Source organism: Lasiosphaeria miniovina, assembly GCF_030549165.1.
Source record: "Lasiosphaeria miniovina strain SMH2392-1A chromosome Unknown B0T26scaffold_1, whole genome shotgun sequence".
Classification (NCBI taxonomy): domain Eukaryota; kingdom Fungi; phylum Ascomycota; class Sordariomycetes; order Sordariales; family Lasiosphaeriaceae; genus Lasiosphaeria; species Lasiosphaeria miniovina.
The window spans coordinates 1,941,140-1,963,664 of NW_026848220.1; the positions used below are offsets into that span (position 1 = coordinate 1,941,140).

The 22,525-nt window shown below is 56.6% G+C and overlaps 6 protein-coding genes across 6 annotated transcripts; 3 read left to right on the plus strand and 3 right to left on the minus strand.

The window, feature by feature from the left end:
* The first annotated feature begins 3 nt into the window (after window positions 1-3).
* B0T26DRAFT_684526 (putative regulator of reproduction dopa) lies at window positions 4-6,655 on the plus strand. The gene is made up of 6 exons (XM_060440846.1): window positions 4-500; window positions 570-697; window positions 763-3,167; window positions 3,221-3,465; window positions 3,521-4,986; window positions 5,064-6,655. Exons 1-6 carry the CDS (start codon window positions 404-406, stop codon window positions 6,399-6,401), a joined length of 5,679 nt encoding a protein of 1,892 aa, XP_060302351.1. The 5' UTR covers window positions 4-403; the 3' UTR covers window positions 6,402-6,655.
* B0T26DRAFT_842755 (RNA cap guanine-N2 methyltransferase-domain-containing protein) lies at window positions 6,656-8,226 on the minus strand. Its single transcript, XM_060447566.1, has 4 exons — window positions 7,851-8,226; window positions 7,685-7,783; window positions 7,350-7,630; window positions 6,656-7,304 (listed from the first exon to the last, which is right to left on the minus strand). The coding sequence occupies exons 1-4, from the start codon at window positions 7,940-7,942 to the stop codon at window positions 6,901-6,903; spliced, it is 876 nt and encodes a 291-aa protein (XP_060302352.1). The 5' UTR covers window positions 7,943-8,226; the 3' UTR covers window positions 6,656-6,900.
* A 178-nt stretch (window positions 8,227-8,404) lies between these two features.
* Window positions 8,405-9,938, plus strand: B0T26DRAFT_22393 (GRASP55/65 PDZ-like domain-containing protein). The gene is made up of 2 exons (XM_060433861.1): window positions 8,405-8,744; window positions 8,822-9,938. The coding sequence occupies exons 1-2, from the start codon at window positions 8,568-8,570 to the stop codon at window positions 9,782-9,784; spliced, it is 1,140 nt and encodes a 379-aa protein (XP_060302353.1). The 5' UTR covers window positions 8,405-8,567; the 3' UTR covers window positions 9,785-9,938.
* Window positions 9,939-10,107: 169 nt separating this feature from the next.
* B0T26DRAFT_631603 (DAD family-domain-containing protein) lies at window positions 10,108-10,912 on the minus strand (the record flags this gene model as incomplete). The annotated part of the gene is made up of 4 exons (XM_060436365.1): window positions 10,108-10,174; window positions 10,278-10,341; window positions 10,430-10,487; window positions 10,607-10,912. The coding sequence occupies 4 exons, from the start codon at window positions 10,910-10,912 to the stop codon at window positions 10,108-10,110; spliced, it is 495 nt and encodes a 164-aa protein (XP_060302354.1).
* A 917-nt stretch (window positions 10,913-11,829) lies between these two features.
* B0T26DRAFT_736411 (uncharacterized protein) lies at window positions 11,830-13,197 on the plus strand (the record flags this gene model as incomplete). Its single annotated transcript, XM_060443322.1, has 3 exons — window positions 11,830-11,847; window positions 12,094-12,170; window positions 12,804-13,197. The coding sequence occupies 3 exons, from the start codon at window positions 11,830-11,832 to the stop codon at window positions 13,195-13,197; spliced, it is 489 nt and encodes a 162-aa protein (XP_060302355.1).
* Window positions 13,198-16,325: 3,128 nt separating this feature from the next.
* Window positions 16,326-17,766, minus strand: B0T26DRAFT_635680 (uncharacterized protein; the record flags this gene model as incomplete). Its single annotated transcript, XM_060436749.1, has 3 exons — window positions 16,326-16,954; window positions 17,028-17,348; window positions 17,424-17,766. The coding sequence occupies 3 exons, from the start codon at window positions 17,764-17,766 to the stop codon at window positions 16,326-16,328; spliced, it is 1,293 nt and encodes a 430-aa protein (XP_060302356.1).
* Between the last annotated feature and the right edge of the window lie 4,759 nt (window positions 17,767-22,525).

Sequence of the window (22,525 nt, forward strand, 5' to 3'; positions counted from 1 at the left end):
GCACCGCACCGCAGCCCACGGAACATCCATAGAACTTACCATAGGCCGGTATTACGTAGCTTCACAGCACCAATTCCATTCCTAGCCGCATTGCCATTCCTGAGCAGGGTGACGACGACATCCTTCTGGCCTCTGTAGGCACCACCTCAGCCTGGACACCTACCTAGGTAAGGTACCTGGTAGGTAAGGTACGGTAGTTGGGGACGGGATCCATCTTTACGAGTCGGCATGGAATGCGCTATCTCCTCTGTATAGCGACGAGCCTTTGCCTGCGCCCGCATCTGCAACTGCACCTACACTCGGCTGGGTAGGGACCCTCCAGAGCAGACGAAACAACGGCGGCAACGACAGCAGCGACAGCAGCGACAGCAGCAGCACCACCCCGACAGAGTCGCCGCCGACCATGTCCCTCGAGCCCGGGCGGCGATCCGCGTCGCCCGACAACAGCTCAGGCCGCGAGTCGCCCGTACCGCGGCAGTGGAGGAACCAGCTGGGGAGCGGTATGTTTGGTTCTGTTCTGCGTATGACATGTCGACCTGTCGCTGACTGGCCCCCCCCGCGGGCTGCAGAGGACACGCCGCCCAAGGACAAGTATTACCGCCGCTATGCCTCGGGCGTCGACCGAGCCCTCTCGCTGTTCGACACGGCGTTGCAGGAATGGGCCGACTACATCTCGTTCCTCAACCGCCTGCTCAAGGTGGGAATCTCCCAGTTCCCCTACTGTCTCACAAGCCTCGACACGCTGCTGATCCTCCGCAATAGGCGCTACAAGCCCGCCCCTCCTCCATCCATACCATCCCCGCCAAGCCGACGGTTGCGAAGCGCTTGTCGCAGTGCCTGAACCCCTCCCTGCCCTCGGGCGTCCACCAGAAGGCCCTCGAGGTCTACAATTACGTCTTCACTGTCATTGGCAAGGATGGTCTGTCCAAGGACCTGCCCCTATACCTCCCGGGCCTGGCCTCGGTTCTCTCCTTTGCCTCACTGGCCGTGCGCTCTCCCTTTCTCGACCTCCTCGAGCGCCACTTCTTGGACCTGAATCCGCGCGCCTTGCGCCCGGCCGTCAAGTCCATTGTCTTGGCTCTCTTGCCCGGTCTTGAAGAGGAGACGAGCGACGACTTTGAGCGCACACTCAAGCTCATGGAGCGCTTCAAAGCTGCCATCCGACCCCCGGGAAGCCAGGACATCACCCCGGCGCACTCGACTGGCGACGGCTTCTTTTGGCAGTGCTTTTTCTTGGCTTCCATCACCGGACACAGCAGAAGGACAGGCGCCCTCGCCTACCTCGTGCGCTCTCTTCCAGAGCTGGGCCACCCGCTGCATCCGGAATCGCAAAGATCAGGTGATGTCCACAATGGCCCGGAAACAGAGGTTTCTGCAAAGCTTTCCCAGCTCGTAACATCTCCCGAGCCAGGCCTGCTAGTGCGCTGCTTTGCCGCTGGTCTCGCCGACGACCAGCTTCTCATCCAGCGCGGATATCTGGACCTGCTCGTAACCCATCTCCCGCTGCATTCCAACGTTCTGCAGCGCAGGGCCAAGGCTGGCGACCTCGAGCTCCTCCTGAGAGCCGCGTCTGGCGTGACAACCCGCCGAGATATGAGTCTCAACAGGCGCCTGTGGACCTGGCTTCTTGGCCCCGAGCCCGCTGCCTCGGGAGAGACAGAAAGCGGGTTGGAATCTCCCAGCTCTCCCTCGAGCCACGCCCACGGCTTTCTTGTGTCGCGCACGAGCTACTTTGAGGAGTTTGGCCTGCAGCCTCTGACGAAGGCCCTACTTGCCATTATCACGTCCAGTTCGGACAGCAACCCAGCCGAGAGAGCAAGGCCGTACCGTGTATGTCTGTCTCTGATGGACAGGTGGGAGATTGGCGGCTTGGTTGTGCCCGAGGTATTCCTCCCTATCGTGGATAGCGTCCGCGACTTCAAGGCCAGAGCCGAGAACAAGAGCGATTTCGCCGAGGTTCTGCGGAGCGCCAGCGTCTTTTTCGATGGTGTGGAAAGCGGCTTGATTTACAGTGAAATTCTGACCCTGGTCGCCCAGGCTGTGAGCCCAGGAGATATCTCCGTCGCTGACCGCGTGGGAAAGCTCGATCTTGTCGACTTCATCCTGACGTACTTTAAGGTCAGAGAGGAGGAGATGATCACCATCCACGCTCCGCTGACCCTCCTGTCCATCCTGTGCATGATGGAGGAGGCAAAGGAGAGAGAAAGGTCGCTTTCGTCCCTTGACCCCTCCATCCCGGCACAGGCGCTCGAGATCGCCGCAAGTCTGCTCGAGCTGATCCCTGAGCGAGCCTTTTCAAAAGACCCTGCGAATAAACACCCTCCCCCCGTCGAGCCAAAGATACTAGCGGCCATCCCCAATGTGGAACTGCTCAAAAAGGTCAACACCTTTTATGTCTCTGACCAAGGAAACCTGGACGCCGCACTTCCCCCCTTTGCCCCGCAAAACCTAGCAGAACTTCTCTTGCAGAAGGCGTGCAATCTCAGCTGCGGTAGCCTCGACCAGAAAGAGTCTGGCGCAGACGTGGCCGTAAAGAGCCGGATTCTCATGCTCCTCCTGTCCAAGTCTCCTCCAAAGTCATTCCTTGACACCAAGAAGCTTCTTTCATCTCTTCGGGGGGGCCTTTCTCCCGAGTCACCCATGGCATTTACTACTTATTCCTCCATCCTCTCGCTGTCTACAAATCTATATTCGGCGAGCCGGATTTCGATTGTTGATCTGTCGGAGATTGTTTCTCCCTTGGTCCAGCATGCCTGGACGTTCCTCTCGGCCTCGGAGCCCAAATATCACGTAGAGACGGTCCGTAGTCTTTGGCTGCTGCAGACTGCACTGACGCCGACGAACCGGGACGTCGAGGCCGCCATCTGCTCATTGGTGCTTCAAAAGGACGTTACTGGCACGTTTTCTCAGCGCCCTGCCGATCCTGGCCGAAGCTTTTCCATCCTTTGGTCTCACAGCTTACAAGACAACCCCTCTGGGGCCGACCGACGGGGTCCCAAGACTCCTAACGGCGACCCCAAGATCCCTCCGCGTCTAGGCGGCATGGATAACTACGAGGTCATGCTCACGCGGCCTCTGTTCCTGATGCTGGATGCCCTCAGTGACGAGAGGACACAATTATTTATGACTGTCAAGACTTGGCTCGGCAGCCTTGTGGGCATCGATAAGTAAGCAGGCCGCCCCAGCCAGCCATTTGATATGTACTGACCCATTGCAACAGGCTTTTCAACATATTTGTGTCCAAGTTTGCAGAGCTCCCGTTTCTGCGGCGTCGGATGGAAGCAGAGAAATCGGCTTCTTTGGGTGGCGCGAGTCAGTTTTCCGCAGACGATGACCTCGACTTGGGATTGTACTATATTCGCGCCCTGTCGAACGTCTTTCGGTGGACACCCGACACTGTCTGGGCGGTCCTCGCGAAGAAGATAGTCCAGTCGGCGGCTTATTTTCCCCCGCTGTCCGAGATCAGTATGTCTGCCGCGAAATTTGTGTGAGGTTGTTCAGGAACTAACACGACGCAAAGCTGGGACAGATGAGGACATAACGTTCCAAGAATTCTTTCTCGATGTTTGCCTCCGGTGTATGCCCAGTGATACTGTCCCAGAAAACGACGGTTTTGGGCTGCGGGTCGCACAGCTGTACCGCTCCGCGTTGACCGTTTTACACCAGATTCTCCTTAACCCATACGCAGAATCGCTTTCAAAACTGCATCTCGAGACGGGACTGATCGAGAAGCTGACGATATCCCTCACGGGGTCTGACCCTTATGTGCAAGTCCTGCTTCTTGATGTTGTTTTTGCCTCGTTGAAACTCCGTGAGCTGCTTCCAGTGGAGATTCCAACATCCCCAGCAAACGAGAAGCGTGCGGCGAGCCTCGACCCGGCCAAAGGCTTCAGGCCGTCCTTGACAGGCGAGAAGCCGCCAGACATACGGCCGCCCCCTCCTACGCTGCTAAAGTGCATCCTGGCCGGACTGAGTTCGCCGAGCAGCCGGCCTGTCCTGGATAGCTGGGTTGGTTTCCTCGGCGAATGCCTACCTCTGTACTCGGACTCGGTATTTCAGGTCTTGATTCCTCTGGTGGAGACGCTGTGCAGCCAGATTGGGAGCACCTTTGCCAGTCTGCAGCGCTTGTTCCGAGCCGCCGATCGCCCAGGCGCGCACGATGCAACCGGCCCGGAAACCACTTTGATATCCCTCCTGAACGGCCTTGAGCAGGTCCTGGCCAACGGACACGACAGGCTGCTGGCTGAAGAGGCCAGAGCCCAGGTTGTCAAGAGCCCAGAACAGCCCCAAGGTTTTTTTGGTAATATGGTCTCTGGCGTCTTCTCATCGGATGCGCCGCAGTCGCGGAGCGCCACGGCTAACGACAGACTTACCGTCTTGCTGGCATTTCAGGACGCCGTCCGCATGTGCTTCACAATATGGTCCTGGGGCCAGGGAAGCGACTCTGCGCGACAAGACGCCACGTCGGGAGCGTCGTTCAACTATACCGCCTTGCGCATGAGGAACCGCGCAAGAAGGCTGTTGGAGCACCTGTTTGCCGCAGAAACTCTCGAGTGCTTGGAGACGGTAATTGGGATATGGCGGGGCTCGCTGGATGATGCCGACTCGTCAAAGCACGCCGAGGTCTTTAACCTGCTGCCTGCCCTCGATGGCTCGCGACCCAAACACACCATTCCCGCGCTTTTCAACGCCATTTACAGCCGGACAAACCCGGCTGCCCTGGACCCTTCAAGGCGATCTACCCTCACAATCGAGCTCCAGGACACGGATGTGGTGATATTTTTGGTGGATTATGCGCGCTCTCTGGAAGACGATGCCATGGACGAAATATGGCAGGACTGCATGGCATTCTTGAAAGACCTCCTGGGCAACCCCTTTCCTCATCGCCAGACGCTTCCGAGTCTGCTTGAGTTTGCCGCCATACTCGGCGAGAAGGTCGACAACACTAATTTTGGGGAGCAGCGGAAGATGCGCCGAGAACTGGCGGTAAGTCTTCACTTTGCCATTGCCATCGCGCATGTGCAGTTTATGTAGGACAGCCCAACTGACCCGGCATTCTCTAGGACCTGTTTCTGCGACTCCTCACAGCCATATTCACCACGAGGCCCACAAGTTTTGCTGACATTACGAGCTCGTCCGTTGTCTCGGAGAAGCGAGCCAGCGAGACTTCCAGGCAGCCGTCTGTGGTCAGGCTTCCCGGAGATCGCGCCGACGATGTAGTAGGGATTTTGTCTACCATTGTGCCAAACCTGCCCAAAATCCTGGTAGAGAACGACCGTATCCTCACGGCTGCCACAGCAATTTCGGCTAATGTCATTGGGCCAACGCTTCGCTCCAAGGCATTTCCCGAAACTGTCTCGAAAAACACGCTACTTCTGCTGCAGGAGCTGGCTAAGCTCCCCAACAACCAAAAATCATGGAAGAAGGACGTTGCCGACGCCTTCAACGATACGCGCTTCTTTACTTCGGCTGTCAGCTTGGTGCAGGACGGCTGGCTGACGCTTCTGAAGCAATGGTCCATCACGGACAAGGAGAGAATGCCTGAGACGTTGGCCCGCATGACACCGCCGACGACAGCCGGCATCGTGTTTGGCGTTGGCGCGACGTCGGCGCGCCTCGAGGCAGACCGCAAGACGCAGCTGAACCTCCGCCGCATCGCCACGCTGATCCTTGCGTGCGGGACCGACGCGTTCGTCACCGACCTGCCTCCTATTCTTGAGAAACTCACCGAGCTCCTGGGCGCCACGTCGACTTCGTCGCCCTCTTCCACCACCCGCGCAGAGGTGTACATGGTTGTGCGCGCGCTCTTGCTCAAGACGAGCGCCATTCACCTCGCCGCCCTCTGGCCCATCATCAACTCGGAGCTGCACGCGGCCATCTCGTCCGTGGTCGCGCCCGACCACAGCGCGCCCTCGGACACGTACAGCAACCCGTCGGTGCTGCAGGCCTGCAAGCTCCTCGACCTGCTCGTGTGCGTGGCGCCCGATGACTTCCAGCTGCACGAGTGGCTGTTCGTCACCGACACCATCGACGCCGTCTACCGCTCGTCGACCTTCCAGCCTGTCGCGCTCGTCGACGAGGTGTCGGAGGAGCTCGGTGCCGCCATGTCAACGGGCCTCGTCCACTACCACACCGAATTCGCGTCGCCGACCACGACGCACACGGCGGGTAAAATCTCGCACAAGCGGCCCCTGCTCGGCCCCGGCGGCATCATCAGAGACGACGTCAGCGTCGACCGCAAGGACGAGCTGGTCGCAAAGATCCTGCGCCCCTTCTTCGGCCAGCTCAGCATCTACGCCTTCGAGGCCACGTACGCTATGGCGTCGCTCGACTGGGACGGCTGCGTGCAGAACCTGCTCAGGGACCTGTTTGACGAGAGGAGCATTGTCAAGGCGTTATGAGTGTGATTTGTATCGTAGACGAGTGGAATGAGGGCTAAAGCGAGGCTTAAAAGTGGGCTGTCTCGTCGATAGAGACGCTGGCAGGCGGAGAGGGAGTCAGGGATGTGTGTACGTATGTGGCATGGACAGAGAAGACAAAAAGAGGGGCAAAATAACTATTGTACATTTCATCTTCTCGCTGTTGTTCAGAACATGCGGATAGTCATTTGCATTGCACATGTAAACAGTGCACCGATTGTGTTGTACACTGCCTGACGTATTTACATGTGTGCGTGTGCCACGATAGTTCATCTGGGTGATTTGTCTTGTTTTCATGAAAGCCCCCCTTTTCATCCGTCCGTGTCTCTACCTCTACCCTTACCTGACAGCAGCAGCAGATGAAGATTGTTGTTGTACGCTACCTATTTACATGTGCGTGTGTGTGTGCCGATAGTCATCTATGTGACTTGTTTTCATGATAGGCGCCCCTTTTCATCCATCCGTGTCTCCACCTCCACCATTACTTAACAGCAGCAGCAGCAGCAGGTGAAGACAAAAGAGACTCAGAAGCAGGCACAAACACCACCATAGCCTTGCTCGCGCCGTTCATGCAATACTGCACCACGTCGAGCTTCTCGCCCCCTTGGTCTGAGGACGAGGGCGCCAGCACGCCAGCCACCTGCCGCAGGTCGCTCGACCGCGGTAGGAACAGCGTGTGCTCCAGCGGCGCGCACGCCCCGTGCAGGTCCGCCAGGCTGTACGGCTCCATGCGCGAGAGGTCGAATACCTCGTGCTCGGCGTAGCTGACGCCACCCCATGGCGGCGACGCGAACACGGTCGCGCGCGCCGGGTCGATGGAACGTAGAAGCGTCTCGACTTCATCGTCTTCGTCGTATTGCTCGCCGTCTTCCATTTCCGTGTCGTCTGCCTGTTGCCCTGACGACTGTGAGAGGCTAGGCAGCTTATGACACCGCCGCAGCCGCGCCATAAAGTCCAGGCTGTCGCCGAGCACAAACGTGATAGCCTCTCGCACGCCGTAGACAGCGGCATTGTGCTGCGCGCACGCCAGCGTCGCCGCGTCTCTCTCTATCGCCACCACGCGCGCCCACCCCTCCGACAGCGCGAACGCAATCACGTTGCCCCCCGCCCCGCCGAACATGTCGATTATCGTGTCCTTTGTCTTTTTCGTCCGGGGGTTCTTGGTTTTGGACTGCGATGATGACCATGCTGCGAGGTCTTCGGCGATTTTTCTTTTTGGGGGTTAGTTTTTCTGGGAGGGAAGGTGAGGTGAGGTGGCTGCTCACTTTGCTACCGGCTCGGGCGTCACGCCAAACCACGCCTCGTCCGTCAGCCGGACGTCGTAGTCGTAGAAGTTGAATATCGAGTAGCGCTGGTGCCAGTATCTGCGGTGCGTGTCAACGGTCTGGGAACGTGCGAGTGAGCGAGTGAGAAGACACTAAGGCATATTACTTTTGGATGTCCCACGGCACGTCGCCGAGGACTTCATAGTGGCGGCATTTGTCTGTAAGATGCAGCTGGTCGTGCACGATGGTGAGCGCCATGGCCCGCTTGTGTTGTGTTGTGTTGTGCTGTGCTGTGTTTTGTTGGTGAGAGGGCTCTCAGCACAGGCCTGAAGGGTGAGTGAGGTGAGCGGACAGCCGTTTGTTGATGGAAATCCTTGAGAGAAATGTTGTATGATTTTTGGGTTGCGCAGCTTGGGACTGTCTGTTATTCTCGTATCTGTTTCTTGCTTTCTTTCAAATCAGGACCTGCCGCTGCGTCTCCGAGCTAGTTACAGTTAGATTTTATATTCTGTGTCCTGGTGCATTTGAGAGGCAGTCGCGTTTGCACCTGCCAAGATAGTGCTGTATGTATACTGTGTATGTATGTACGTACTTGGTAAGTTCACTCACCTAGGCCGGGGTGGGACCCACAACTCCACCCACAGCGCGCTGCTAAGGCAGGAACGGATTACTTAAGTACATGCGCTACGTAATTCTGTAGGCAGCCCTATGGCTGTAATACCCACGTTACCAGCGTACCGTACGGCAGCACAGCTACCCCAGGCACTGTACTAGCACTCGTAGCTCCTTCGTCAATGTTGTGCCATACGTCTATTAACAGCGCTCGACGACAACAACCTTCAAACAGCCAACACCACCACCGCCTCGCCATCCGAGTACGACCATGTTCAACGCACTCAACCGATTCATTTCGCGGCTGGACGGTGACGCCCCGTCGTCGGCGTCAGCCAAGGAGAACCAACATGGCGCATTCGGGTTTCAGGTGCTCCGCAACGAGAGCCTGCAGCTGGCCGTCGAGCCGTGGTTCGACTTTGTCGTGGGCATCAACGGGCGCATAATTGTTTGTTTCCCTCCCCCAGCCCCCCCCCCCCCCCCCCGAATGACTGGCTGACTGACACCTCCTCTCCCCTTCCACAGGACGACTCGGACCCACGACTGTTCGCCCAAGAGGTGCGCAACTGCGCGGGCGGGGCCGTGATGCTAGGGCTCTGGAGCGCGAAAGGCCAGCGCACGCGGGCGCTGCACGTGGCGGTGCCGGCGGACACGGGGTCGCTGGGGCTGACGCTGCAGTGGACGCCGCTGGCGGTCGTGTCCAATGTCTGGCACGTGCTGGACGTGCCGGCCGGGTCGCCGGCCGACGCCGCCGGCCTGCTGCCCTACAGTGACTACATCCTGGGCACCCCCGAGGGCGTGCTGCACGGCGAGGGCGGGCTCAGCGAGCTGGTCGAGGACCACATCGGCCGCCCCCTGCGCCTGTACGTTTACAACAACGAGTACAACGTAACGCGCGAGGTCACCATCCAGCCCTCGCGCGACTGGGGCGGCCAGGGCGCCCTCGGCTGTGTCCTCGGCTACGGCGCCCTGCACCGCCTGCCCGCCCCCCTCAGCGAGCCTGTCCACCTGCCCGGGGAGACTCTGTTCGACGGCGGCGACTCGGTCGACGCGGCGGCTACTACCACGGGCGCCCCGGCCGGCCAGTTCGTCGCGCCCGACGCGCCGTCCACGTTTAGCGCCGGAGGCAGTGTCCTGGCGCCACCCCCCCCCTTCTCGTCTGGCGGCGACTTTATCGTGCCGGCCAACCTGGTAGGCAGCACATCACCACCGCCACCTTCTGGAGCGGCCGCATTTGGGGGTCCACCGCGGAGCGGTAGGAAAAAGGACAGGCACGCCCACCAGAGCCCGAACCTGCTGATGGACGACTACTTCAAGGAGCAGGAGAAGAAGAGTCGGGAGCTGGACAATGTGCCGAGTAGGCAGGCGTCTCCATTACCGCCGCCGCCAAAGACCGGGGGGCCGCCCAGGGCAGGGCCGCCGCCGAGAGGTGGAAATGTCAACACACCGCCCCTGCCGCTAGCAGCATCAGATGGAAGCGAGGATTAGGAACGGGAGGAGAGCTATAGACCTTGAATCTTTTTTCTTTCGTTCTCGTTGCCCCTATCATGACTACGAAAGAAAAGAAATGCCCTATTTAGAAAGCTCCAGCAGGGCCTCCTTGTTTTTTTTTTGGTATTGTACAATTATAATGTGTGATAAGATAGATAGGCCGAGAGGCTAGTTTACAAGCCCGTCGGGTCATTCTTTGAAAGGGGGAAGGCCCCCTTGTACTCTCTACTTTTCCCCTTTTGATACCAACGCAAACCCGTTCCTTTCCCCAGTTATTCTTCCTTAGTATACGCTACAACGCGCAGATGAAGCTGGCTGTCTCAGTTGATAAAGTTGACGCAGAAGAAGTGAAGAACCAGGCTGCAGAAGACGAAATCGGCAAACGCCCTGATCCAACGCCGTGGCTTGCGTCAGCATTGCGTGGCGTGCATGGCACAGGACTTGTTGATATCCAAGTTGGTTTGCAGAATGCTTTGGTGTTGGGACTTACCGCTCTGGAGACACGGAGGGAAAGTCGGACTTGTTGGCCTCGGTCGTCTGGATCCGCAGCGAGGCTGTGTGATGATATACGGCTGGTTAGAGAACGGAGGGGTGGATGGCTTTGTCGAGGGGCAGGGAGGAGCAGCAGCAGGAGGAACTCACCCGTCAAGACGAATTGACCCACGGTGGCAGAGAAGCCTGATAGGAATGCGTTGAAAGGCTGTTCGTGCATGTAAATCATTAGTACTCTCTCGTCCTCGTGTTGCCCGCCGCCCGTTTTCCTTCGTCATGTTGTTCCGGTGGCCCGAGCAAGGCAGGCACTGCATTAAGCAAACTCACATAGTTGCCCGCCACCACGCAGTACAGGAACTGTAGCGCGCCCGCCACCACCAGGAAGGTCATGAAGGCGTCGATCAGCTTGGTCCGCTGCGGCGCCGAGTCCCGGTACGAGTTGGCCAGGTTAACCACCACGGAGTTCCAGTCTTGTTTGCTGCTGCTGCTGCTCGACACCGATTTGTTCACCGCCGGCTTAGCTGAGGTTGATACCGCTGCCTGGGGGGCGCTTCCGCTGCTTGTTGCGCTCGTCTGCGCTGTCGACGCCGCCGACGGCGTCACGTCGCGGTTGTTTCGGTTCTTGGGCGCCATTGCAAGCTCGGGGGTCACTAAAATGATACCTGCTGGGTTTGGGGGCAAAGTGCGGAGTGGACGGGCGGTTGAGCGGTGTCGAGGGGTTGTCGCTATCGTCGCCGTCGATGTCGTTGTCGTCGCCGCGATACGTACGATGAGGCTATCTGTCAGTGGTTCAATGCCCCCACATCTCCCAGTGGCCACGAAGCTTCAACGCATCCCTAATTGACAGGGGTTAGCCTTGCGGCAGAACTTGGCTTCTGCAGCACGGGCCAGCAGCTGGCCGCCGCGTGGTGGAATCGAAGAAACAGGGCGATGCCGCGCCACAGTTCAGCACAAAGGCCAAGGGGTGTTGTGTGATTGGCTGGATATTGTGCAAGAGGGGTGATTGGCCAGAAATGCTATCCGACCTCGGGGGACGCCGTCCTCTTCTGGCCTTGGTTCCCATTAGGTTCCCATGTGTTAAAATGGCAGTTGCGACTTTGCGACTCTCGTCTCACCATAGCCCTCGAAACCTTTTGACTTTTTGTTTGGTTTCCCGCAATGACCTCGCCCCCCCTCAACCACTCACCACGCCAGTGACACACCACGGTGGCCAGACCCATCAAACAAGCCTAACAGGACCCCTGGGCCATGTTTGCTTTCCTTTTCGGGATCAGTTATAGTTGCACCGCGCTTTTATTAGCAGACACGCACGACAAATGTTTGCCCTCTTCTGTCTCGTTTATATACCTTGTTCCTGCATCTACCAGCATACCCCGGCTTCGTAAACCGCTTCTCGCTCGTACTGTGAGCTCTCACTCCCACCACTCTCGTCTTCTTTCGTCTGTCTCTCCGAAGTCCGATGGCGTTTGTTTGCTAGATCCCGTCCTGCGGCCGGCGCCAACACCCCATTGACAATTCATCAGTCAGCAGGCAACCTCCCTAAGCCAGCCATGGCCTCCATGTTCGAGGTGCGTGCATGAGAAGCCCAGCTGCCCAAGCTGTGATACCACACACTTATTCACAGTCCCACACTGTCCTCCCTGCCTGTTGGGCAGTAACCATCATGTTTTATCCGCTATCGAGTGCAAGATCAGCAGCAGCCACCTACCTATCTACGCACTAGCAACCAACTACAGCACGCTACGCTAGCACCGTGCCGTATGCTGTATGTAAGACTCGACAAAGCGTGGGCTGACCTTTGACATTATTTATAGGCTCTCCAACCACATCAAGAAGACCGTCTCCACCTCAGGCTTCATCGCGCAAGGTCTGTCGTCTTGACAAGTAACGAGTAGGTGGAATAAGTCTCTTACTGTTCACTTGTCGTCTATGCTCCGTTCCCCGTGTGCCGTCTCTTCTTCCTTCAGGGGGTTCTGTTGGCTGTCAGCCTTCGGTATTTCGGGTCGATCCGTTCCCGCGTTTTTTCCTGTCCTCTCTCTGCTGTCTGGATTTATTTTATTTTAAAATTCTCATGTCCTTTCCTTTTGCTATCTTGGTCCGGGCTGCATGCATATCGGCCCTTCTTGGAGGGGGATGCCCGATATACGTGCCACCGCCATGCGTTTGCCCTTCCCGTCTTCCCCGCAGTCCCGGACTCGGCAGTGCGTAATTTCTCTTTGTTTGACTTGGCCCCTTTTTCTCCGCCGCCGTCTGAAGCCTGGACTGCGGGGAGGTTTTCGCGGGATGGTGGACGGCCGAAGGTGAAGGTGGTAGCCACGGACGTGTTCGCGGCTTGCGCACGCGCACGCGCACGCGAACACGCACCCTTGCCTGAAAGGTCCTCAACCCGCCGTGTCCCGTACCCGCCGCTCTATTTTACGTTACGCGCCTTACATACTGCTATGATATGATGGTACGTTGTACTCACAAGCCGTGCGCCCCCCCTCCCTGGGGGGGGGGGGGGTGTGGTGTCTTTACTCCACAGGCTCGTCGAACTGCGCGCAGCCCAACGCACGTTTGAGGGTGCTTACATGCGCACGGCACTGGGCCAGTTCTCATTCGCCCTCATCATCCTCAAAATCTTCAACTCGGACTTCTATACCATCGGCGCCCTCTTTGCCGTGTACGGGGCTGCCATCATGCTCGTCGCCGCCTACCGCCGCTACGAGGGCAACAGCCAGTTCTTCGATCGCGTTGAGAGCGAGGATCAGTCCTTCGAGGAGAGCGATGGCGCGGGCGGTTCGATCCGGCACCTACGGAGAGTTCGGGTGGTTAAGAAAATATTCCGCACTAGCGGCAACAGCGTCGCGCTTCTGGTGTTGTTGAGCTTCAGCTCCTACGTGGCACTAATGGTGCTGCTGTGGCACCTTGGCACATGAGGAAGCAACATCGGCTCCCAAAAAAAGACAAGGCGCAAGACCAAGAAAAAGCCGTTTGTGCGTCGCGGACGGCAGGCTGTGCGTGCGTTGTGGGGGGAAGGGACGAGGCCGTGCGCCGAGGGCGTGACGTCGGGAAACTGGCTTCCCGACACAATCGATGAACAGGACCACTATCTGTAGGGCACGGCTCCCAAGAACAGACTCGCCTTGACTTGACCCCACCACCTTCCGCCAGCCTTTGAGCTGTCAGAGACACAGGTCGGGTGCTCCGAGGCGTCATTTTCTCAACTACCGGCATTGGGTAACTCGGCGCTTCCGGTCCCGACGGTTTCAGGCCGCGGCGACGCCGTTTGCATGAAGAGAATATGATTGCGGGGGGTCAAAAAGCGGGGTCTGGGGGTCGGTCTGGGGGTCCGGGGTCAAAATGGTCTGGGGTGTGTCCTCACCTGTCCGGGGTGCAGCTTGACCTTGACCTCCTCCCCATTTTGGTACTCGACAGCCAGCGTGCTCAAAACCATTGGATGGCGACAGGCTCGGTGGCGCAAAACCCTGGGAGCGCCGCAAAGGAGGGAGGGGGCCGAATCAATATTTTGGTTAGCCTCATTCGATTGCCTTGCCAACCCCTTTTTTCTCTTTTAATCCATGTATATATATAACCTAGGCATTCAATAAAGTCTTTGCAGCCACCGCCGTTGTCGGAGGCTAGAAGATTGCCCGTCCAGCGCACAGATTATATCTAGAACTTTGGTATGCACTACCCACGGTAGGCAAGGATAAGGTTCCTATCAAGACCCAGTCAGTGTCAGATAGCAGCCCCCGGCTTGAAACTTCGTTTACATGCGCCAAGCATCTATCTACCAGTGCCACTGCCAGCTCAGTGCGTGATGAGAGACTCGTGTGATTCTTAATGAAGCGGCAATGAGAAGGGTGTTCGCCGGGTCTGGCCGGGTGAGTGGTCAGCCGCCAGTCTAGTATATTCAAGCCCAGGTCACTCGCAATCAAGTGCAATCACGGACGCAATGCAAGACCATTGATCTCAACCTTATCTCCCCCTTCCCCCAGCACACACACACACACACACACCCGCACACAGACCACCACCCACGCCAATGCAATCGTCACATGTTTGTGAACTAGAAAGGGTAGGCCTAGTTTGTGTACGCTGGAAACAAATACAGAGAGAAGCAGAAAGATAGGGAGGGTATGCTAATAAGTAATAAGGTATACTTTATATGTGTTGGTCAAGATGAAAAAATATTGTAGCTTCCATCACTACTCCTCTCTTGTCCTCTTCATTCAAGTGGTCGTAATGGTATATACCCCCCATCCCGTCGAATCGTGGCTCACATGGCTAGACTAAGCAAGGCACTCGAAGTTATAGGCTAGGCTAGGTAGATACAGAAATGAAGCGATACATGCAACACAGCGCAATAGGGTGAAATGGAGGAACAGATAATACGCAGAAACGTATGAAGAGAAACTTTTCTTTTCACCACACCGCCCACCAAGACATGTGTAATCAAGAAGAACCAGGACAAATCAGAAACATTAACCCAACTTTAAAGGCATAATAATTTGCAGAAATGACAAAGATGAAGAACAAAAAACAAAATGAAAGAAAAAAAAGAAGAGAAAAACATGCCAATTGTATCCGTTTTCCATCCTTGCCACCATGCAGTTCTATCCAGTCCACCCGTTGAACCAGCCTACCAACCCAAACAGTCATTGCCCGTAGTGTTGTTTGGTCTCCGCTGACTATCGCCCTCGGTTTCTTCCTCTCGAGAGCCCACCCCTCTGTTGTCGCCGTCGTTGTTGTTGTGTGCTGCGACGTCAGGCGGTGGGATGAGGCTGACGCTTCCGTCCGTAACCCAGCCGCGAATCTCCCCCCTTTTATCACCCACCGGGGCGCGCCCGCCCGTGTTCGCCCTAAACCTCACCACCAAGCTCCCGTGCCGTGCCGTGCCGTCTCCGCGGTTTATCTAGCCCTAACCCAACTGAACTTCCATGCATATGACCTCGTTTCCCATCCCCAAGCCGAGCCGCGGTTTGCCGAATTTTGTATATTGGAAAAAGAAAAGAAGAAAACATAAAGCGACCAAAAGCGGGAAGACGTTCCACACTCCCACGCATGCCACTAGCCGCCTCACTTTCGGACGTTCGCTGTATAAATGTAAGTAATGTATGCAGCCCGTCCGTCGGCCCACCACCGCTATCTTTCCCGTTCCGCGTGTCCCGCCTGAATCATGTATGCCGTGAATCTTGGCTCGTATATAACCCCAATTTCGTCCTCCATCTCCTTGTGCTGTTGTTGCGCGATTGAGATGAGCACTCACTCGCCCGAGTACGTTATTCGATGACAGCCCACACTCGACGTCGGTGCTATAACAAGGGGTTAATTCAACCCAATTCACGAGCTTCTGGTCGCAATGTTGCTTCCTCTCCACGAAAGAAAAACGTTCGAATCGTATATTTCTCCCTCAAGCCTTTGCAGGCCATGGTTGATACCATTCCCACCTAGGTGGGCATCATTATCCGTATAAACGGCCACGCCGGCCGACAATGGAGAGGCAAGTTCTGCAAGCGATCCTTGTTTGTCGGATGTGTGCATACAATACGCCTGGGCAACAATTCAAAGAGCCTTCGGTTCAGACGGTTGCGCCTGCTTGCAAAGCCGGCGCCGTTGTGCAGTCGATTGTCGAGCGCGGCCAACGGTCTCATGTGCTGCGCTTTGAGTCGCAAATCGCCCGATTCGGCTTTGAGGCAACAGTGCGCTCAGGCTTGTTTTCCCGATTTGACAAAATTGCGTCGTGCAGCTCAACGAATTGAGAAAAATGGCCCCTTCGCATTGACAATGGACGGTCCACTACAAGTGGGCGAGCTTTGAGCGCCCGGAGGTGTCGCCACGTGTGCATCGATAAAGTGGCAGCGCTGGATCTTTCAAGCATTCGTGAACAGCGGACGTGAAAATCACTTTTTCGCAACTTCAATCGACACAGCCGTGCAGACCCGTCCAAACCCCAAAGTTTAACACGCTGTATACCTATACACGCCTGTATACACACTGTCGAAAACCTCAACCAATAGCAAGCGAAAGCTCGACCTGGAGTGCGGGAGGTCGGTTTTTTCGGCTACCGCTCATAATACATGTTCGACCCTGAGTGATGTCCAGATGGATGGTGTTCATGCTGCTGAGCTCCAGCTTCTCCGTACCACGCCCCATAGCTGTCGGGCTTCGAGTATGAGTACGACTGTTGCCATGAACCATATGTGGACGGAGGAACGGCTCCGGCTGACAGTGAAACACCATGCTCCAAAGTTGTGCCCGGCACTGTCTCGATCCCGGGAATTGTTGTCGCAATAGGCGGCGGATACATGTCGGCAGGTATTGAACCTGATTTTCGATCATAGGACCGGCTTGAATGGCCACTCATTTGCGAAATTGATGGATACTGCTGATGGCTAGACATGCCCTCGGCGCCGAAGGAAAGAGATCGAGGGGGTGGTGCTGGGTACGAAGACCATGCTATTTCGTCCCTCGAAGAGGATTCGGAGCCCACTGACGCTGACCAAGTGGCAGATGGTGGTGGCGCGTGAGGTGTATAGGGAGAGAAAGCAGCCGTGACGGGCGATTCGGCCGGGTAGGTTCTCCACGTCGTATTCAAGTCGCTTGGCTTGGATGAGCTTGGGCTGGCGTCCGCCGACATCCAGTTGGTCATGCCATGATGACCATATTCGTACGGTCGACTGCTCGAAGGCACTGTTGGGTGTTCAGCAAGCTAATCTCTAACTACAACAATAGTGCCGTTCAGGGGAAAGGGGGTTGAGCTTACACTTGGAATCAGGAGTATAACTCTCCGTTCCAGCCGGCTTCATGGGAGGCGGCATGGAAGGCATAGTCAGTTGCGGATAGGGCTGCTGCCCGTGGATGTCTGAAGGAATCCCAGTCTGCATGGCGGGCGACGAGGAAGCCGAGGCGATCTTGGGTCCGATCGAGGACCGCGAAGCCGACTTTTGCCGCGTGTCTTGGGGCGTTGGCTGCTGGTCTACGGGAAAGAAGCTGCACTCTTTTTTCAGCCGGATGCAGTTTACGCAGCGTCCCTGGACGTCATTTTGCGACGGGATGCATCGAATCTTTCGTCGGCGGCAGTGGCCTATTGTCGAGTGTTAGCCCCCCCGAGTCCAATCAAAAAGACGGACAGGCGTCGAAATTCCAAGTGGAAACGTACCGCATGCTACAGAAGTCCGGTGGTACCCAAGCTTGTTTCTTCTCTTCTCTCCAGCGAGGGTAAGGGCGTCTGGGGTGCCAGGTTGCTGTGGCGTCGGGGGCTGCTGTTGCGAAGCCTGTGATGATGGCGGTCCACCGGTTGGTATCGACAGAGATCGCTCCAGCTTCATCGACTTTGAGAACGAGACGGAGCGCTCCCTCGAAGGGATACCCGAGTCCGGGCCCGATCTCATATCCATCCCGGATGCTGCTTGTGCGGAGTAATATCCTGAAGGCGGCATGTCCATCTCGGCGCCGTTTGGGGGTGGCGGCGGCGGATACTGATATGACCTTACGTCTGTCATGGGCGCAGTCTGCACGGCTGGATATATAGCGGATTCGCCAGATCCCCAGAGATCCAAGTTCGATTTAAAGGGTGGCGGAGCAACGACTGCCATGAAAGACGTTTGCTTTGATGGCGTCTGAGAGGGACAAGGGAGAACCGCGGTACGGCTTTTTCAGCACCAGGCCGACCAAGAAGAGGGCGGCAAGTAGGAATGGGTATTACTGCGGGTCCGGGGGCCTTGGTCGACTAAGTTCCAGACTCGCAGCTATGGCAGCCAAGCAAGCTACACCTACAGGCGGCCGTGGTGATATTCGACAACGGGGCTCTTATGGCATAGTCCAAGGTCTACTGTCGAGGGTCCTGGTCTGGTTATGGGGCCGGCCAGCTGGAAACTGGATTGCGGTCCGGGGCGAGAGACAACAGAAGAGCTCTTCTGGTTCAAGATATGACGCTGACCAAAGAAGGGGCAAGAGAAGGTAGCGAGCGACGAACGGACCAATGGAGATGGTGAACTTGGGGTTTGCGGCACCTGGAGCGAGCAGGATCCAGGCAATATGACTGGTGATTAAAATACACCCCCTTCGGTTCAGTTCTGGTCTGGCAGGCCTAGGCTGCGGCAACTCAGTCTGCTGCAAGGGTTGGCACGGCAAGACGAGCTCGGAGCTATATGTGAACCGAGTATACCTGTGCGTGTGTGCGCAAGAGACCGAGACAGTGTGTTGTAAGGTTGGGCTTGTCTGAGGGCGTGAGCTGGGTCGAACTGGCGGATGCTGGGGGGGGCTAGAGGGGGGTGATAATCCAGTGGTACTGTAGCTGGCCTGCAGTGTGGAGAGAGGTGCTGCAGTGCACGAACGAAACGAACCAAGTGATGGTAGGGATGGAACCGGAGCCTGGAGTAAAGTTTGGTAGGCCGCGTTGCGAGCCGTGTCTCTTGAACCCCAAATTTTTGTACCTGATAGAGGATGGTTCAAATGTAGCTAGAGCAGGGGGATCCCGCGGCTGCTGTTTTTGGAAGTTCGTGTACGACCTTCCGGGTGCCTTTGAGCTTGGGCGTGCTCTTAGCTCAACGGCGACGAGTTCGAGATCGGGACCGTCGGGCGCGAGTGTCTAGCTATGTATGCGACGAGTCCGTTTTTTATTTCTTTCTGTTCAGTGGGGATTTGTATATTCTTTTTTTTTTGAGCGGGGCCGAAAGAGGGTCGGGGTGGTGGTGGTGGTGTTGCGGGTGGTGTCGTGAAAGTGAGTGGGTGGCAGCAACTGGCGTGGGCGGGAAGGTTAAGGCTGGACTTTTAAGTGACGGGCTGTCTAGGATTCGACACCAGAAAGCCAAACCCCCCCGGACAGGTGAGTGATTACTCTTTGTCTACCAAGCTAGGACAGTCGGCTAAGATGTTTGTTGGTAGAATTAAAGCCCTGCAGCGCGTGGGATGGCAACTTGGATTGATTCCAAAAGGGGGGCTGCTCGCGCTGAGGAAGGGGAGCCCTGTTCAGGGCTTGCTGCTATTGCTTGAGTGCAGGATAACCAGCTCTCAGTGTCTTGGCCACTCAAGCGGGCGACCAGCTGTCAGCCCTTGGTCCCGGCGAGGCAAGTGAGGCAAACCCTGTCTGTTTCCAGGTAGGACCCGATAACGAATGGTGTGTGGCGACGACGTAGAGGACGGCTTCTGCGCCGCTAGAAGGATGCTCGGTAGTGACAGGCCAAACCGACAAGGACGAGAGCGGCTGGAAAGAGCAGACAAGCGAAGTCTTGCAACACAAGCACCCGTGTCTAGCGAAGCAGAAAAATATGATCCGCGGTGCTGGAGGAACTTGACTGGGATAAGCTTCTCTGGGTCGGGGCTCTTATTCTCCTTTTTCTTTTCTTTTTCGACTGGCTACGTGGTCGGTAGTGCCTTTTCCTCCAAAAGGTACCAGCAACGCCGAAGGTGCCCGGGGGCCCAGGGCTGCCGTAGAATCGGTCGACAATGCGCGAGGCGGACGCTCTGATGCCCGGAGTCGACGAGTTCCAGATGTAGTGTGTAAGTGGAACGGCTCGTCGAGATGTCAAGACGGGAGGCGGCGGGCAGAGACGAGGTTGCCGTAGGTTGGGAGGCTGCTCGCTCGTTGGGTGTTTGCCGGGGTGGATGGAATGCGAGGTTTATAAGTGAGATATGGATGTGTTGCTACTTGTATCGAATAATGGCCGCGAGCACACCTAGAGCGCCCGAGGGGTGGCAACGGGCAGCAAAGACCGGGCAAAGAGGACGCTCGTCATATCCATCCATTCAATTAAAGGAAGTAACACCTATTAGATGCGGCGCTAGTATCCTGCTCGTCTCTTTATTCCGCAGGCAGGTGCCGACGAGGACACAATGAACCAGAGCAGCCGGACAAGGAAGGTACGAAGTACTCCAGCACAGGGCGGGCAGGGAATCAGGCAACCTAGACAGGAAAGGGCAAAAGGCAATTAATTCATGGAACTTAGCAAGTAGGGCAAGTGGCACCTCAGAATGAATGGATGATTCAACTCCACGCGAGTTCAGTCGGGTTCAGTTGTTAGCCAAAATGCCTAGGACCGTTGGGCCTGCTGCATCTGCGTCAGGACTAGACTGGGAGAGTTTAGCAAGCTCGAACCGGAGAATAAAAAATCTGCCCATGGTAGCCTCAGGGTCAATCGGCCGGCAGGCGCATCGTATCGCGATGCTCCTCAATCCATGCACGAAGGCCAGCCCCCCAGTGGAATGGCTAACTTGGAAAAATGGCTGTTGGGGAGCTAGGCCAATTCATCCTTTGACCATTGCCAAAGGCTGAAACACTGCTCCCAGCACTGGCTCTTCGGAAAGAAGAGCGGATTTTCTTCCATTGCTTCCACGGCCGCCCTGACTAGTCGTCGATGAGATGATTAACCGATCTGGCATGCACCACCCCCCTCCCCTCCACCACTCACCCCCATGTCGGGCTGGTACAGTACCTGTTCTAAGGCCTCATTCATCCACGAATACCCAGCTCGTACCCAGGCCGCCAATCCGAAGTCGCAACTCGCGACCCCCGGCACCGGACAGGTACCCAGCCGCCCAGCGTCTGATACCATTCGTCTCAGGTACCGGCATTGTATGGTTGGCCGGATATACTTGGCCGTGCAGCTCTCGAGTTTCCCTCATGCCCACCCCCTCTACAAAGCTTCTTTGTTGCCAGCCCAGCGAACAAGTGAGGGAGAAAGGCAGCAGAGAGAAAAAGCACACTTGGATTGGCCAAGTGCTGGCTGGGATTTATATCCCTGCCCAGGGTAGCAGTCTTGTAGTCGTTCATGCGCCCAAGGGTGGCATTCGGCCGGGAGAGACCCCATGGAGGAAGATCGGATCTTGGAACCTGAGGAATCGGCACGGAAGGCGATCAGTGAGCCCTGGAATGTCCTCGAGTGCGATACGATACGTTGCCGCGGTCCGCTCTCAGATGGGCGGCCGCAACATGCGACTGCTAGGTTGGATTGCTTCAACGTATAATGACATCTTTTTTTTCGGCAAGCCATGACGGCACAATCAAAGGAAGGCTTTTGGAGAAGGCGCATCGACCACATCTGGGTCTTGTTGTGTCACGACGTGGGACGATGGCCAGTGTGTTGTGCAGCAGCGCCCTGTCAAAGAATGCCGCTAATCCCTGGCTAATTAATCGTCAGACCGTTTGCTGTTATGTCATAGGCCCAGCACCGTCGTGCACTGAGCCTTGTCCTTGTCTTGTTGCCCTTTGCGGTCAAGTGCCCTTGGCCAGACACCACCACCACCACCTTGACCTCAGGTTTGGCCATGTACGGCAACCATCCTCCATCGAGCTCGTCCTGTCCTTCACAGACTGACTGCTATGGTATAATTGGGGTCTGCTATGATTGTTCTCTTTTCCCAACTCTGCCTGTCTGCCAGCCAGCGATATGGGTCTTTGGAAGAAGTCAGCTTTTCTCTCTGGGCCCAGGACAAATGGAAGAATTCGTTGAGCGCCACGACAGCCGGCGCGCACAGGCTGCAGTGTTCAACCCAAACGTGGGCCGGAAACACAGCCCTGGAGCTTCCAGAACGTGATCCACGTCTAGTGTGGAAGGCGTCGGCGATCTGCGATGCTGCCAGCGACAAGCGCCTCTCCGGATTGTCCTTTCTTGCAATGATGCAACACCTGGAATACTGCTCACGGAGGCCCGACCTAAGCGCCATTATGCACAAGTCGTCTCAACCCGGGCAGGATAGGTCGGGATAGATAGCCACTGCAATGGTCGGGTACCTTGCATCGACATGAGGACTAGAGCCGTCAGTGTCTCCAACTCCTGGGGTTCGGGCGATATGAGGAGTTGATAATTGCGGGATTGGAGACGAGTGGGATATCAAGGCATTGGCCAGTCCTCGTGCAGCGCACCAGGAAAGCATCAGACACCCTTCCAATTTCTCCAACCCACCTATCCGTAGGTACTCCGTGCCTACCTTACCTGTCCATTGCTCCAGCTGCGGTGCGACACATGGAAGTGCAGTATCGCTGATGGCTATTTAGCAACACCGAAGATACCGTTATCTCTCAGCATAGCCAGCAAAACTGGTAAAATGCCGGATAGACTCGTTGCCATATCGTGCTCGGGGGCCATTGGCACCCCTCCCTCTGATTATGGATGTTTGTCCCTATCGACTCATCATCAATGGATGTGCGCAATCCACCCAGGACAAGTTGCTTCGTCAGGACTGATGCTCTGCAGAGAAGTTCGACTGCCGAGAGCGTGGCAGGCCACAAATTAGCACACCGGTGTGGTGCCAAGAGTCTGT